The 15,225-nt window shown below is 39.1% G+C and overlaps 1 protein-coding gene across 1 annotated transcript in view; it reads left to right on the top strand.

The window, feature by feature from the left end:
* LOC307268615 (liprin-beta-1-like) overlaps positions 1-15,225 on the top strand; it is a 32,173-nt gene that overhangs the window by 8,742 nt on the left and 8,206 nt on the right. Inside the window, exons 3-14 of the mRNA XM_080051320.1 lie at positions 1,697-1,905; positions 3,927-4,007; positions 4,552-4,665; positions 5,047-5,157; positions 6,845-6,937; positions 8,511-8,610; positions 10,385-10,446; positions 10,553-10,619; positions 11,114-11,235; positions 11,503-11,576; positions 13,690-13,726; positions 14,128-14,278. Of these exons, the coding sequence (XP_079907446.1) occupies positions 1,697-1,905; positions 3,927-4,007; positions 4,552-4,665; positions 5,047-5,157; positions 6,845-6,937; positions 8,511-8,610; positions 10,385-10,446; positions 10,553-10,619; positions 11,114-11,235; positions 11,503-11,576; positions 13,690-13,726; positions 14,128-14,278 (1,221 nt within the window). The remainder of the gene's footprint in view (positions 1-1,696; positions 1,906-3,926; positions 4,008-4,551; positions 4,666-5,046; positions 5,158-6,844; positions 6,938-8,510; positions 8,611-10,384; positions 10,447-10,552; positions 10,620-11,113; positions 11,236-11,502; positions 11,577-13,689; positions 13,727-14,127; positions 14,279-15,225) is intronic.

The following is a 15,225-nucleotide window of genomic DNA, read 5'->3' as shown; positions in this document are numbered from 1 at the left end:
TATTGAATTGCAAGCAGGGGACTATACTACATCCGGTGGACTGCAGTACAATGTGTCTTTCTCCCTCCACTACTACCTTCACTTTTAATCTAATCCTCCTAAATACACATAAAAAAATATTGGAATAATGCTGGATTTGTGCTGCTAGCTAGACCCCTTGCCCTTTCTGCCTTCACTCACTTAGCATTCCTCCACCATGAGAAATGACATAAAAGTTTCCATTGTGACGCAAAACTAATGATTATTCCACGCTCGGTGAGTTTGGAATACTGCTGCTTGGGAACTTTTTTTTTCCGCTACACTCTTGTGCACGTTCTAGCTGCGCCACTGCAGAGGAGGAAGAGGAGCAGCAGCAGAGCAGGCTTCAGTTTTCAGAGTCCCTACTTTTCCGCTGATGTGTGTAATTATAGCGCTGACCTTTCCAATGGGAGTGGGGCAGGCTGGTCACATGACATCCCCCCCCCCAGTCCCCACTGTATCCGCAGAAACCACAGCCCCACTCTCCCTCGCGAGTCGCTACTGTGGGGAAGAAGCCATGGTTGTTTTGGATAGTTATTTATTCAACCTCTTTGGCTGCCATTGGACATCTTCATTATGGTTGACATTTAAGACAGCTGACAGATGGAGTAGGCTGCCGCAGCACAATATAGGAGCATCATGCACTTCAGATCAGTCAACACACTGGTGCATTTTCTTCCTGAAAATATGGTTTCCACAAAAACAAGAGAATATTAAATTGTCATTATTAGCTTATTCTGTGTCACATGAAGTTACCTAAAACATTCTCTTGCCCAGTGTTCTTGCGGTGTGTGTGTGTGTGTGTGTGTGTGTTTGTGTGTGTAGCTATATAAATATAACTGGTCATGATGAGTAGGTTCATGACCAGTTTAAAATGGGTTTGTTTAATGGCACCCACCCACGCCAGACAAAGAAGCATGTGGCGACAGACACAATTTGCAACTTCTGAAAAAAAAAAAGGTAAACATGCAGTTCCATTAAAAAAATAAAATTTACAGCTGTGTGTAATCATCCTGTTCCCTTCACACCCCTCTACACATCAGCTTTGGCCCTAAATCAGTCAGTTTTTTTTTCTCGTAGCCCACAAACCCAGTGAGAAATTGTAATTTCACAACTTTGAAATATGATTTGTGTTTGTGTGCGTCATCCTACATCTTTATTTATTTATTTATTTGGACCATGTACAAAATACATTCAACTCAAACAATCCGAAGAGATGTTTTGTAACAGATTTGGCTTTGAGTTCATTTCAATTCAAAACAAGCTTTATTGGTCTGATTTTCTTTATAGAAGACAGTATTGCCAAAGCATTACACATATAACAACTAATAACCCATTTGAAGCATTCCTCTACTCCAGGCTCCAAGGCCATGGGCTACTCCAACCAGCAATTGTAATTTCACAATTTGGGATTATGAATTGTGTTTCTGTGCATCCTTTTTTTTCCTTTTTTTTTTTTTACAACATGTTTTTGGACCATGTACAAAATACATTCAAATAAATGTATTGTACCAGATTTAGCCTCAAGTAAATTTCCATCTGTAGTCCCCTAACTCTTCCTTTCAATTCAATTCAAACATCTTTATTTGCATGACTATTGTAGAAAACAGTATTGCCAAAGCATTACACACACACATAACAACTAATAAAACCCATTTGAACCATCCCTCTCCTGTAGGCTCCAAGGCCATGGACTACTCCAACGGTCTGTTTGACTGCCAGTCTCCCACCTCTCCCTTCATGGGGGGCCTCAGGGTGCTGCACCTGCTGGAGGACCTGCGTGGAGCCCTGGAGCTCATGGACAACGATGAGAGGGACAACCTGCGCTGTCAGATCCCTGATTCCACCGCAGAGGGGCTGGCAGAGTGGCTGCAGCAGGGTCGACTGGTAGAAAAACTGAATTTTTACTATTTAGCCTTCAATCTTAGGCCTTTTTTGTTTAATGTGTTTCAAGGCAAGGCAACCCGGCTGAGATTTAATACCAAACACACGTGTGTAGGGCTGTGAATCTTTTAGAATCCTACGATTCGATTTCAGATTCCGATTCCTGGGGCCGCGATTTGATTCAAAATGATTCCCAATTCAAAATCGATGTCTGGATTCAGTTTAAAAAGAGGATTTCAGGATCTACTCCAGTCCGCTGTGTTCAAATTATGGCATGAAAGCAAATCTAAAGTATGACATATCTTCCTTTCATGTCTATTTTAATGTTAAGCTTCTAACACACATGATTTAAAGTCAACATTACCGGCTGCAGCAAAATACATTTTCTAGCGGTTTTGGCAAATTAAAATGGCAGGAAATAGGAATCGTGATTTTGACGTTAGTTTTTTTTCACCACCCCTACATATGTGTTCCCGTTGAAAAGGTCATGGGTTTTACTTATGGCAATCACCTTGTTTTCCCCATGCTACATGTAAGTGTGAAGTGAACCTCCTCCAGCAGAGAGAAGGGACCAATGCAGCTGTTTAATGACCAAACACTAATGCACCACTTACAGTCCCATTACAATGATAACAGGTATTCAGATTCAGAATACTTCATTAATCCCCAAGGGCTTATTCATTTTTAACATAACATTCAGTTTTCAGTAGTTAAACTTGCACACTATCCATGAAGTAACACAAACACATGGATAAATCATAGTTAAGCATGACAAGGCAAGGCAGATTTACATCACAATTCATACACAAAATGTGTTAAAAGTGCTTCAAAGATAAATTAACTTTAAAGGAACTAAACATTTATCAAAGGTATACACAGATCAGAGCAGCTCAATGTGCCCTCTGATGGACTGTATGTGTTGACATCACCAGAGCCACTCTTCCCCTTTTTAAATGAGACAGCATGAACGAGTGCCAGCTTTTTAGTGCGATTTCGTTGTAACATCAGCTGTTTTTATCGCAAGCCTAGTCTGTGAAATCATGGCTGCACTTTGGAAGAGTAGGGGATTACGTATGCAACTTGGAGAGGTGAATGGCTTTGTACCTTTCCAACATCTGGATACAATGTGTCTCCAAGCACTTCCACAAGATGTTTTGGAGTTATTTCAATCCATCTGAAATCATTATTGGACGTTTCTTAACTTAGTTTTTGTGATGCATGAAATAAATGTAAACAAATTTTAATTTGTCATGTTTTTTATTTGTGTGCATATCTCAAAAAAGAACTGCCATTTTTTTTTCAAACTATTTTCTATTTTTGCCCATATACCGTATGTTTATGATAAGATCTTTGTCTTGGCACGCTCTGGTTTTTTAGGACATAACCTGGCATGAATTAACCCTCTCTGCGTCACATCTCTCTTAATCGTGCACCATTGCCTATACAACGAATTGTGACTGTTTATTGTAGAAGTGCTGTTATGACATGCTTTGTGAATGATGTGAGTTTCTATAGGAGACCCTGCTGCAAATAGTTTCCATCTTCCAAAACTGGTGTCGACTCGACTCGGGCCTAGGCTCTTGTTATTCTTCCCTCACGGTCTTGTCACTTACTCCATGTGTGATTTTTACAAAAATAATTTGCTTTTGATTCCATTTATTTTTTAAATCGCTTGCATGTGGGAACACTATTGACCCTCACATGTTACTCTACTCGCATATCATTCTCTTCAAAGGCTACTTGAGTTCCTTGGCATGGAGGTTATATGGTTATACACATAAGTGGTATGAATGTGGTTATACACATAAGTGGTATAAAAACCAGATAGATAATATTTGTGGCTCAAGGCTGGTGTGCGTATTTTCAATTTGCACTCTTAACCCAGACACATATTTCAACATGACAGCTGAAGGGTTGAAAAAGAGGGTGAAAATAAATAACGGTGTAAAACATGTTATGTAACTGGTGCTGCTAATTATTCAGACACACCACAAATCAACTGGTATTGTGTGTCTCGTTTTCAGTTGAACGGCCACGGCTCCGAAGCAGTCTACCAAGAGCGTCTGTCACGACTGGAGAGTGACAAAGAGTGTCTCATTCTGCAGGTTGGTGAGCCATACCCTCCATTGTAGCCGCTAAACAGCTGAACAATTGGCTCTTGAGTGGACAATTAGGGATTATTGTACGAGGCCTTTTTGAGTAATTGCCTCTCTCCAAAGAGGCCACATTCTCCATACCATTTGTTGGTCTGTCAATCAGCTGAATATTTCAAAAAGCACATTTCCAAGAAATTTGGTGGACACATTTTTATTCAGATTGAGTTATATTATCAAGTTGTGGTCTTTTTACAAGACATTATTTTTTTAACCATCCTTAGAATGGATGTTATTTTGTGGTCATTGCTATCTTATTTCAAATGTGGCACAATTCGGCCTTGTGCAATAAATAGCAATGACTGAAGTATGGCTGCCATTAGCCATTCAACAAGTTTGTCTTTCAGGTTGTTTTCGAAATCTTACTCAGAATATACAAATTATATTCTCCCTTGGAGGACCTACAGTTATGCTCTCTGAGTGATTTTAAATTAGCTATGGAGCACCTTTTAAGTTTATAAAATATGATTAATACTAATGTCTGCCAATTGTCCAGGTAAGTGTTCTATCAGACCAGGTGGAGGTGCAAGGGGAAAAGATCCGAGACCTGGACAACTGTCTGGAGCATAATCGAGAGAAACTAAATGCTACTGAGGAGCTGCTGCAACAGGTAAGACCTCTACAAAGTTAACTTTACATTTCAAGCTATAGTGTGTAACTTCTGTCGCCCCATGAGGAATTTCGAGTAATTACAACAGCACTATAGACACATCTACATTGGGCTTCAGTGAATGTGCATGGATTTTATAACTTCTGCTGTACGTCCAGTTGTTTTCTTAGCAGAAAAATCTAATACTGAAACATATCTTGGGCGATTCTTGGGATTTTTCTGAGCTCCTGTGCCAGTGTCGCGGGGCGGCACCAGTTTGTAAACTCTGCGATACTTTGTGTCATTTGGCAATGGCTCAAATGTAACCAACATTCATATGAAAATGTTACGCGCTATAGCTTTAAGTGCAGCTTTACAAAGTATGCTTCTTGCTCCACACAGGAGCTGTTGAACCGATCAACGCTGGAGACCCAGAAGCTGGAGCTGATGACCGAGGTGTCCAGTCTCAAGCTGAAGCTGACGACTGTGGAGAGAGATCACAGGGACAATGAGGTAGACAAACACAAACGCAGACAGACTCTGAGCTGCACCTGCACTTTTCTTTAGGTGATGTGTGTGTGACTGTGAATCCTGGCAACCACTCGGCCATTGTTTTAATGTCACAAAGGTCTGTCTCACTCGACTGGAGAACACAGGGAGCTGGAGGGTGAACTTCTCTAAGGGTTACAGAAGAGGCTTAAACACCGCTTGAGCTCCAGCAGCTGTTTCCTACACACACACACACACACACACACACACACATATACATACCACTGCTCCTCTCCCCCCTCTGAGGGGCTAAAAGGCTGTGAGAGTTATAGTTTCCATACCCCCTGTCCACCAGCTGGGGACATATATATTTTAGGGGAATATTATGTGGAGTTTCCGGACAGTAAAATGCCTAAGGGGAGTTAACTGAGTTGAATGTAACTGCTGCTTGTATTTATTTGTGTTTCCCCTTAGCCTCCATTAAGCTTTCAGTCAATCTCTAAAGAAAGAATAACATCAGTCCATGCAAAGATGACGTAATCAGATTCTTGTTTTTTTGTTTTTATTTTTGTAGCAAAAACCTTGATCCCTCTTCTCAGTCATAACTCATTGAAACAAGAAGCCACACGCACGCACGCACGCACGCACATACACTGCCAGAATCTGTGCAGCTACAGTAACTCTTTCCAGTGATAGCAGATGGTCTGTCTAGGATAAACTTTCATAAATCTGAATAATAAAACAAATCTCAGCTGTATGCGCATACTAAAAACACAAGATGGTTGAATCATGTGCTGTTGATGCAAACTATTCTCCCACAATGCAATGCACAAATGAAATCATGGCTCTACTTATAGCAGCAACACATTTCAAGTGTCAAACAAAATAGGAGGAAATTCTCTTAAAGAATTGTGAAGGTAATTTGTATTGCATCATTTCTATGTTGAAACTGTCGATTTCTGATGTATTTGTAGAAACGGTTCAGTATAAAGGACAAGCTTAATGTATACAGTTGATGTGTTGTAATAAATTGAGACACAGGGATTTTAATGCTGCTACTGCTACAAGGCATGATGGGAAATGTAGTGCACAAACTAATACACTCTTTTAGATTTGTGTTGATGGAAATCCACAAAATAATATTTTTTTGTGCTTTTATCATTACATTTTTGGACATAAAGTCTTATTATCCAATATATCTTGTATGTAATTTTTTACCGGGCAAACGCCCCCAAATTTTAAACTGTGTAAAATATTTTCTGTTAATATTAGCCCAATTCATCCCTAAAAAAAACACAATGCATGACTCTGCCAAAAGCCAGTGGATAAAAAGAGGGAAAACAGCCCAGAGTTCAAAGTTTTAAAATGAATGAGATTGGGGGAAAATGTGAGCGAACTCCTTTTTAATAACAACACGTATGATATTAAATGACAGTTTCTCCAAAGCTTGTTGAATGGTGTAAAAGGCGGTTTCACGTTAATTGACCGTGAAGCTTCCCTGTAGTCCTGCATTTGCCTCCATGTGTGAATGGATGGACGGCGCTTCTCAGATTATTCTCCAGTGTCCCTCAGAAAAATAATGTTTTTGGCAGGAAATCCTTCCCTGTGTTAAAAAAAATTAATCAGCCCTCTCTCCCTCTCCCACACAGTCTCCGTAAACCTCCCAATGGTGCGTTTAAGGGTAATAGGAGTTTGTTCTCTCCTCCCCTAGGGCTTGTACCAGGATTTAACCGACCTGCGGTTCAGGGTGACTGACATCGAGAATGAAAGACTGCAGTGTGAGAAGAAACTCAAAGCTACCAAAGTGAGTGTGTGCTGAAATACACTTGACAGGACGTCCAAATATATATTTCTATTATTTGAAATGCATCGGTACAATGTTTTCAAACTTTGTGATTTCCCCTATGACATCATTTCCCCCCCTCTCATTCCCCTCCATTTACCCTCAACTATTTCAATTTATTCTCCTTCTCTTCTTTCTATTCTGATTTTTTTTTAACATCTTTCTGCAACATGCTAACCACATGTCAAGCGTCCCAAGCAGAACACTGTGCGGTTCATTGGAGATGAGGTGAACCAGGTTTGATCTTCCGGCCTGTCTCTCTACTCTTCTGCTTACTGGCCCCTCCCCCTTTTTCTTTAAAGATCCACTAAACTTGATCCTTCTCCACTGCTGCACACTGCTTTCCTGACTTTCACCACTCTCGCTGTAAGTGCACACACCTGTACCACTTTCAAGATTCGTCCCGCATTTTCAAATCCTATTTCAACTGTATTCTAGTCACACCTGTAGACTGAAACAACATATTTGTGGACTCCTAGTGTTTGCTCTGGTCACTCAAAGCTGCTGCTCTTTTTTTAAAGCTATAGTGTGTAACTTTGGTTAATTACTACAACAACACTGTCTGCGCATCTACATTAGGTAAGCCTTTGGTGATCGCGCATTGGATTTGAAACCTTCTGGTGTACCTGTACATCCAGGTTTTTTCTTAGCAGTAGAATCGGTTTTGAATGGAGTTTTGTGGAGCTGATGGGCTTAATCAACTTTGTCAATCTCGTTTGGTAATTGGTTGAATGTAACCGTCATTCATTTACATGAAAAAAGTTACGCACTATAGCTATAATTGTCATTTTAAATGAATTCTATAAGCAGCTTTTGATGAGACTTATTTAGGTAGTTTTATCTCTGTATTGAGTTTATCACTTATTCACGGTTTGGTGAATAGTATGAGCGCGCACGGAATTATCTCACCCACACAGTGCATTTTTATAGAGAAGAAGGGAGTTGAACTAATTAACTAAATCACCAACTGACACTCTGATATTTACTAATGTTGTGTTAAAGGGGCACTCTGCGCATTTTAGATTGAAATCCAATTTACTCGTCACTGTTTCTGTGAGGCTGTAATGCTAAAAAGGCCATTTGGTTTTGATCTGTCTCTAGTGAGTTCGCAAACTGAATAGAATTTGCAATAACACGTCGCTGGAGTGCCCCAGTTTTATACTGATTGAAAAATGGTTTAAGGCATTTTATTTGACAAAACTTCAAAGCATTCCCTAGTTCCAGCTTTTCAATGATAAGGTGATTTCCTCTAATTAAATAACTTTGTGTTTTGGACTGTTGTTGAGCAAAACAAGCCATCTCTAAAGACATAATCTTCCCAGAGAGCATTTTATATATTAATTTGATAATAAAGAAAAAACGGGAGACTATGAAGAAAAATGCTTGATAACAATCTTTTTAAAAATAGATCTGTAATAATAAGAACTATGACTATGTTTAGGAAATATATATATCCGAGCACTAAAAGCTCATAAATAGAAACACAATTCAAATTTTAAAACCCTACACTAAATGAATTCTTCTATCATTACAGGAGGAGTTACAGCTTCTACAAAGACATCTGGATGAGCGGGAGGCTGAGCTGAAGAGACTGAGAGACGAGACAGACAGACGGGCCGAGGGAGGAGACAGAGGTGGGAGAGAGACAGCTCTAATCATGGTCTGGGAGATTCTGCTTCCACACAGTCCGACTGTAATATTACTAAAGGCTTTCTGACTAGACTAGACAAATAGACACTCAACATTCCAAAGACACCAGATCCCCCCCCCCCCCCCCATTAACCTTCCTGTGTAGAACTAATGGCTACTTCTGCCTTTTTTTCATTTGGATTCCACCAAGTCATTTATTTCTTCACTATCTTGTATTTCGCTGTCCAACGCTATATTGAGTGGATTTCTCTTACTTAAAGGTGGAGTAAGCAATTCTGGAGAATACTTGTTGTCAAAATTACTTTGTCAAAATCAGTGAATATCTACTTGTCCTTACTGTGTGTGCTCTGGAAGAAGAAAAAAAAGCCTAGGCTCTGTAAACAAGCATGTTGCTGGCTACCGTGGGCCACCCTTGTGTAAAGACCTTTTGTTAACATACCAGTTTACAGAGCTTAGGCTGTGTAATAACACCAGCTTTTTTTCAGTGAACTGCGCACACACACTGGCAGCTGGTGAGTTGATAACTGATTTGGACAAAGTTATTTTGACAACAAGCCCTCTCCAGAATCATGGACTCCATCTTTAAATCCTTATCTGTCTGTCTAGGCTCCGTACCAAACGTATCGGACTGTATTACTCCTTCCACCCGCTGCTGGCCTTATCTTATCCACTCTGATGGTATAGGAATGCCATTTATTTAAAAGGGAGTCTCTCTTATACGTGCCTTGCATGTAAACACGGGCTGAACAGTATAACATGAGATAGTTTTTTTTTTTTTTTTGTCATCCGGCTCACTATACAGGCACTGGTTGTTTGTTCAGACACACTGACAACATCAACTCTTTAAAGTTACACCACCGACTGGGTCAAATGTCAACAGAATTTTTTTTTTTGATTTTGAAATCACTGTCTAAATATGCGTCTGGTTTCTCTTCACCCAGATTGGGGGTCAAAGTCGCTGACACACAGTTTTGCCTCAAAGACACTTTTAGCTTATACCAACGTTTTTCCAACCAATAGGCCACAATGTACTTGTATCTTGTGGAGTGCTGTATTCAAAAAGCGGGGTTCATTTGAAATCCAGGTCAGACTAGATTTTCGTTCTTTGAATGTTTTTGCTCTGCTATTGTAAAACACCACAGTTTCATTATAACTGTTATAAAGATTTGATAAGAAGTTTGAATATTAGCTTAATGGCTTCTGATTGGTTTAAATGATTTGAAACAACAGCCCTATTCATATAAGAGCTCATGTCTGTGAACAAAACACACACACTTCAGAGTTCACATGACGTTTACCCTGTAGATAAAAAGGCTCAGATTAGATTGCCAAGTGTTGGGCACATATTTGATTATGCGATGCTCCTAGTCAAACACACAGAAAGTCCCCATCAGAGATAATTCAATCAAGAGTTCATTGCAGCAACAAGTTGAAACAACAGCCCATCTGACCAGCATATTGATCCCTAGTGGATTCATCCTGATTTAACCTTTTATTTACACTGGGTCTCATTCTCATGACAGACTTGTTTGGGACAGTATAACAACAATCGGTTACGGACAGCTTCGACAGATTCACCAACAGTACATACCGGGTACATACAATATTTAAATGAAAGTGCTAGGTACAGGAAATCTCAGAATGCTAAAAACAAGAACACATTTCTAATTATTTCTGGTTTCAGAGTCAGTGAGAGTTTGAGCTAAAATTTGCCTTATATAAGCAATAAAGCATATGTTTTTTTTCCAAATATTTCAGATGCAGAAGTGTTAAAGATGAAGAGGGTTTTGGAGACACTGGCGTCGGCTAATGATGAAAAGGTAAGAACAGTGTGATGTTCCCTTTGGTCATTTGCACTAGTTGAAAAGCTGCTTTAATATACTGATAACAGTCATAACAGTAACATGGCGTGCCTTTAATCTACAGGAACGAAGGATAAAAGAGTTGGAGGAGTCACTCACAAAGTGCAAGAAAGTGCAGGAGCTGGTCAAAGGTCAGACTGCGTTTGCAGAAGATCATACTGTACATACAGACACTAGTCATTATGTAGCCCTCCTACAGTGATATTTGCATTGCTCTCCATATATCAATATTGAATAATACTTTGGAGATTTACAGTATTTTAGAATAACCTTTATTTTAACTTTCACAATAAGCTAAATCCTAATGCTCATCATTTTTGCTTCAAAATCTCACATAGCACACAAACTATAAAACCTCTGTTTCAAATTAAAGTTCATCAGAACATCATAACATAATACACATTGATCACAAAAAAAGTATTATTGCTTTAAAAAGAAGTTGTATTATCAATTTAATTCTACCAAAAACAGTAGCTTAAAATCCAAAACAGCCTGCAGCTATATTTGAAATGATGGACATTCGAGAAAACCTCTCATACTTTCTTAAAAAAAAGATGCTTTATTAATGTAAATCTCTGTGGGCTTAACCTTGAGAACTAACTGTCTGAACTGTCCACTTTCTCAGAGAAGTCAAATGAAGACGACTATGACGATATCCCAGATGATCCCTCCTCGGTTCCCGTAACCATGGAAGTGAACCAGGTCACCGTGGGGATGGTGGGGGAGGCAGGAAGGAGCTCCGGCGAGGTAAACGCACAAGAACCTCTCCCCATCAAAACAATTCACACACACACAGGATGAACCCTAGACTGTGGACTTCCTTTTTAAAAAGAAAAAAAAAAGTTCAAATTCAAGGGCCTCCCACTCTGAAATTGCCTCTCTCCTAGGAATTCAGAGCCAGAGTCTGTTCTTCTGGTTATTAATTTTTTGAGCTGTGTAAATGTCCCTGCTGTTGAAAAAATAATATGTTCAAATGAATCATGTGGTTTTTCTGTCTGTTTTTCTGTCTCTTAGTCTATCCCATGTATAGCCGTGCTCTCCGAAATGAACGAACTGGACAGGGAACGACAGTTGCAGGCAGCCCAAAGGTAAAAACTCCATCATATTGAAATTCAGATTAAATTATTGTTCCTCCATGTTATTAAAAAACCTCTTTTTGTTTTTGCTTTTATTTCAACTCGTGGGCGGAAAAAAAATATACACTGAATTATTTGAATAAGTTTTAGGTAAGGTTTTGGACTTTTCTAAAGTTTTGTTGAAGACACACGGTATGTCTTTGAACAGTTTGTGAATGAAACCTCATTTTATGGAAGAATATCTTGTGTTAGTGCCAGGTGATGGTAGGCCTGACAAACCAAACGTTGCTACTTTTCCTATGAATACATATTACAGCGCAAAGCGAGACAGTGTGTGGGAGTTCCTTCTAAAAGTTCTTAACCTGCCACCTGTTAAAACTTCAGTTTAAATGGTTTAGTTGACTATTTAACTGCTACTTTATTCAATGAATTTAAATTATATGGCGTTTTTTGTTCATCTCAGTATTTTAAGCATTCACTAAAGGTCTCATGTCACTCATGTTATACTTTATTCTTGCTGATTAGATCTTCGCTGGCACTGCAAAGCCATCTGACCTTGCACACAAATAGGAATATAACTAACAAAGCTATGTGGACAATCGTGATAATTGCAATCAAAATGTACCCACTTACCCTTGAAAAATGTATAATCAGGCAGCGAAAGTGGAAACCCCGTCAGTTCACCGTGGCTTTTAAGCACTGCATCAAAAACTGATTGTCCAATTATGTAGCAGTTGCAGCTAATTGCTTTGTTTTTCACTTCATTGTGTCAAAATTTTTCTCAAATAAAGGACAATTTTTTTGTTTTTGCACAAGAGACTGTTGAATCAGATTTCCATTTTTATGGAAATCAGTAATCTTAGTATTTTCTATTTTTCTTTTAAGAAGATATTTAAACCAGTAATCTGACTTCTTATTATGTACTCTGCCAATAACTTAATAAATAATAATACCGTAATTTTCGGACTATAAGCCGCGCCTTTTTCCCCATTTTTCGACCCTGCGGCTTATATAACGGTGCGGCTAATAATATAATAATTACTAGGGCTGTCAAATTAACGTGTTAATTTCGATTAATTAATCACAGAAAAATTAACGCGATTAAAAAAATTAACGCAGATTAATCGTACTTCTATATTGCCCTTTGACCCGGTGCAAAAGAGGTGAGACGATAGCGGAGCTGCACCTGTATCTTGCGGACACGACCCGCACAGGATTAAAGAGTAAAGAAAGAAGCAGGGGAAAGGGGTGAGGGCTCTATGGATGTGTTATGGGCTGCTCCGGGCAAATAAGCATGAAGGTAGGAATACGTCTTATGTTATTCTTCGCAGTGTCTGTGCATTATTGATTTAGTGGGTGCCTAATTAACAATGTAGGTTCAAAACAGCAGGCCTATCTCTCAATCTTCCTCCGTGTCTCACTTTTGTTTGCTAGTTGCGATCGTCTAAACGGAAACCCGCCCCCTCTCACTCTTCCAAGCATATGCCTGTCTTTTTTTCCTCCTTTGTGTGTGTGTGTGCGTCATTTAGCCTGCATGTTTTTTGTGTTTTTTTTCGGCGCTAGTAGTTCCTAAATGTATTTAATGTAGAAGCCTGGCTGAGGGGAGGAGACAGAAGTTACGAGAGACGGAGAGAGAGAGAGAAACGAATGGTAGCCTATAGGCCTACAGTTTACAGTTTATAAACAGGCATAAAAGTGTCATATAAGTATGCGATTAATTTAGATTAATTAATCACAGAGCCTGTAATTAATTAGATTAATTTTTTAAATCGCTTGACAGCCCTAATAATTACACAACACAGTATATGTTCTGTAGCTACTATTGCACTAAATGGTAACACTTGAATACGTTATGCAAATATGCAACTTGTTTGTTGAAATGTTAATAAATGGGAGCTTCCTCAAGCAGCCATCTCTTTCCCGACAATCCCCTCTGTGCACAAACTCTTACATATGGTAATTAAACATTAAAACACCTGCGGCTTATAGTCCAGTGCGGCTTATAGTGCGGAAAATACGGTAGTTGGTTACTTCTATAGTTCTTGGTGAGGGGGATATTTCAGGACTCCTAAACATCCTTAAATAATCAAAATACTCTTTTACTTTTTTTACTTTTTTTCTCCAGTTCCTCAGACGTCCCACAGCCTATCAGTACAGAGCAGGTAAGAGCAACATGTTGTACAGCATGAAATATCCTGACATAATCATATTATGTCCAATATACTTAACACTCCAAATGTTCATTCAATCTTCATTTGACCTTTTGAATGATGTGGATAATGTGAATCTATCCATGTGATGTGAATCTATCCATGTGAGTACGTTCAGCTGGTTTCGGAATGAGTGACTGTCAGAATGTATTAGCTTCTTTTATCAGTCTTCATGTGGTCACAGGACTAATTGTACTCTTTCAGTCCTACATTGACACCTAGTGTTTAAATTATGCAACTACATGTATTTCTTCTCTTTATCTACTTGACTTTGAAAATGAAATGATTCATTTTTGGCCATATCCCGGTTTTCTACTGCTACCTAACCTACCCCTATATTATTGTTCTCGTAGGCCAAAAACAAAGGCGGGCATAGTTCCCCATCTACCAAAGCAAGCGCCACGAGTGATGAGAGTTTTGGTTCCAAGAAAGCCCGTTCCTCATTCGGCCGAGGCTTCTTCAAGCTGCGTGGAGGCAAGCAGACAGGCAGCGCTCCAAACCTGGGTGATTCTGAGCTCCTCTATCCCAATATTTAACACATTTTCACCATTTTGACTGTGTGTGTGTGTGTTGTGTTGTCACTGATTTTAATGTTTGTTTCACGGCTCTGTAAATGGTGAAGATCGCACCCGGAGTGCCAGTGCACCTGCGTTAGGTACAGTAGAGCAGAGTGGGCTTGTTGGCCTGCAGTATGGCTGCACTGGATGATACAACTGGACGTTAATAGTATACAGAGTATATTATTTGACACTGAAATGGGACTCGCATTGATGTTGAGAAAATGTATTTATTTTTTTAGTGAACTGAAACAAGACTTTTAAAATTTGTGTAAACAAGTTAGTCTGACTGAAATCGTAATAAATTGATTTTCTCAAACTCAATCACTGTCTGATGATCATATACTGTCATGCTGTCCGATGATAGATAAACAACTTTTCTCTAAATCAGTGCTTCCCAACCTTTCTTTCTCGAGAATCCTTGTCAAAGTTAACACGTAAATGAATAAACAAATGTTGATCACTTCATCAAGAAATGATTTTCTGTCAAGCCGTTTGATTTTTAAGAGCTCTGAGAATTAAAAATTGTACTGTTTTTGTAAACAAATGTTGGGAACCACTGCTTAAAATCATAGTGGAAAAGAAGTTATTTTCCGAGAGCTTCTTCCATCTTGCTCTAGTGTGAGCTTTCTTTCTGTCCAGTTGTCCCTTATCCAAGACTTAAAACCATCTGCAGTGAAGCCCTTTTGATGGTAATTGCGAAGTATTTCTCATTCGCCGTAAATGAGAAAATCTATTAGTTGTGTCATAGTAGATGACACCTTTTCTGCATGGGTGGTGTCCTTTTGTAATGCTCATTTTCAATGTCTTATTTTTGTAGTCTAACATCTGGTCGTAGTGGTGCTTCTGTAGTTCTTTTGGGACAGAGTCCTTTTTAGTGCTGCGTTTGGACAG

The sequence above is a fragment of the Ammodytes marinus genome (genome assembly GCF_949987685.1).
Source record: "Ammodytes marinus genome assembly, chromosome: 22".
NCBI classification, from domain to species: Eukaryota; Metazoa; Chordata; class Actinopteri; order Uranoscopiformes; family Ammodytidae; genus Ammodytes; species Ammodytes marinus.
The sequence above is the reverse complement of the archived record's forward strand: the minus strand, read 5'-3'. Positions and strand labels throughout refer to the sequence as shown.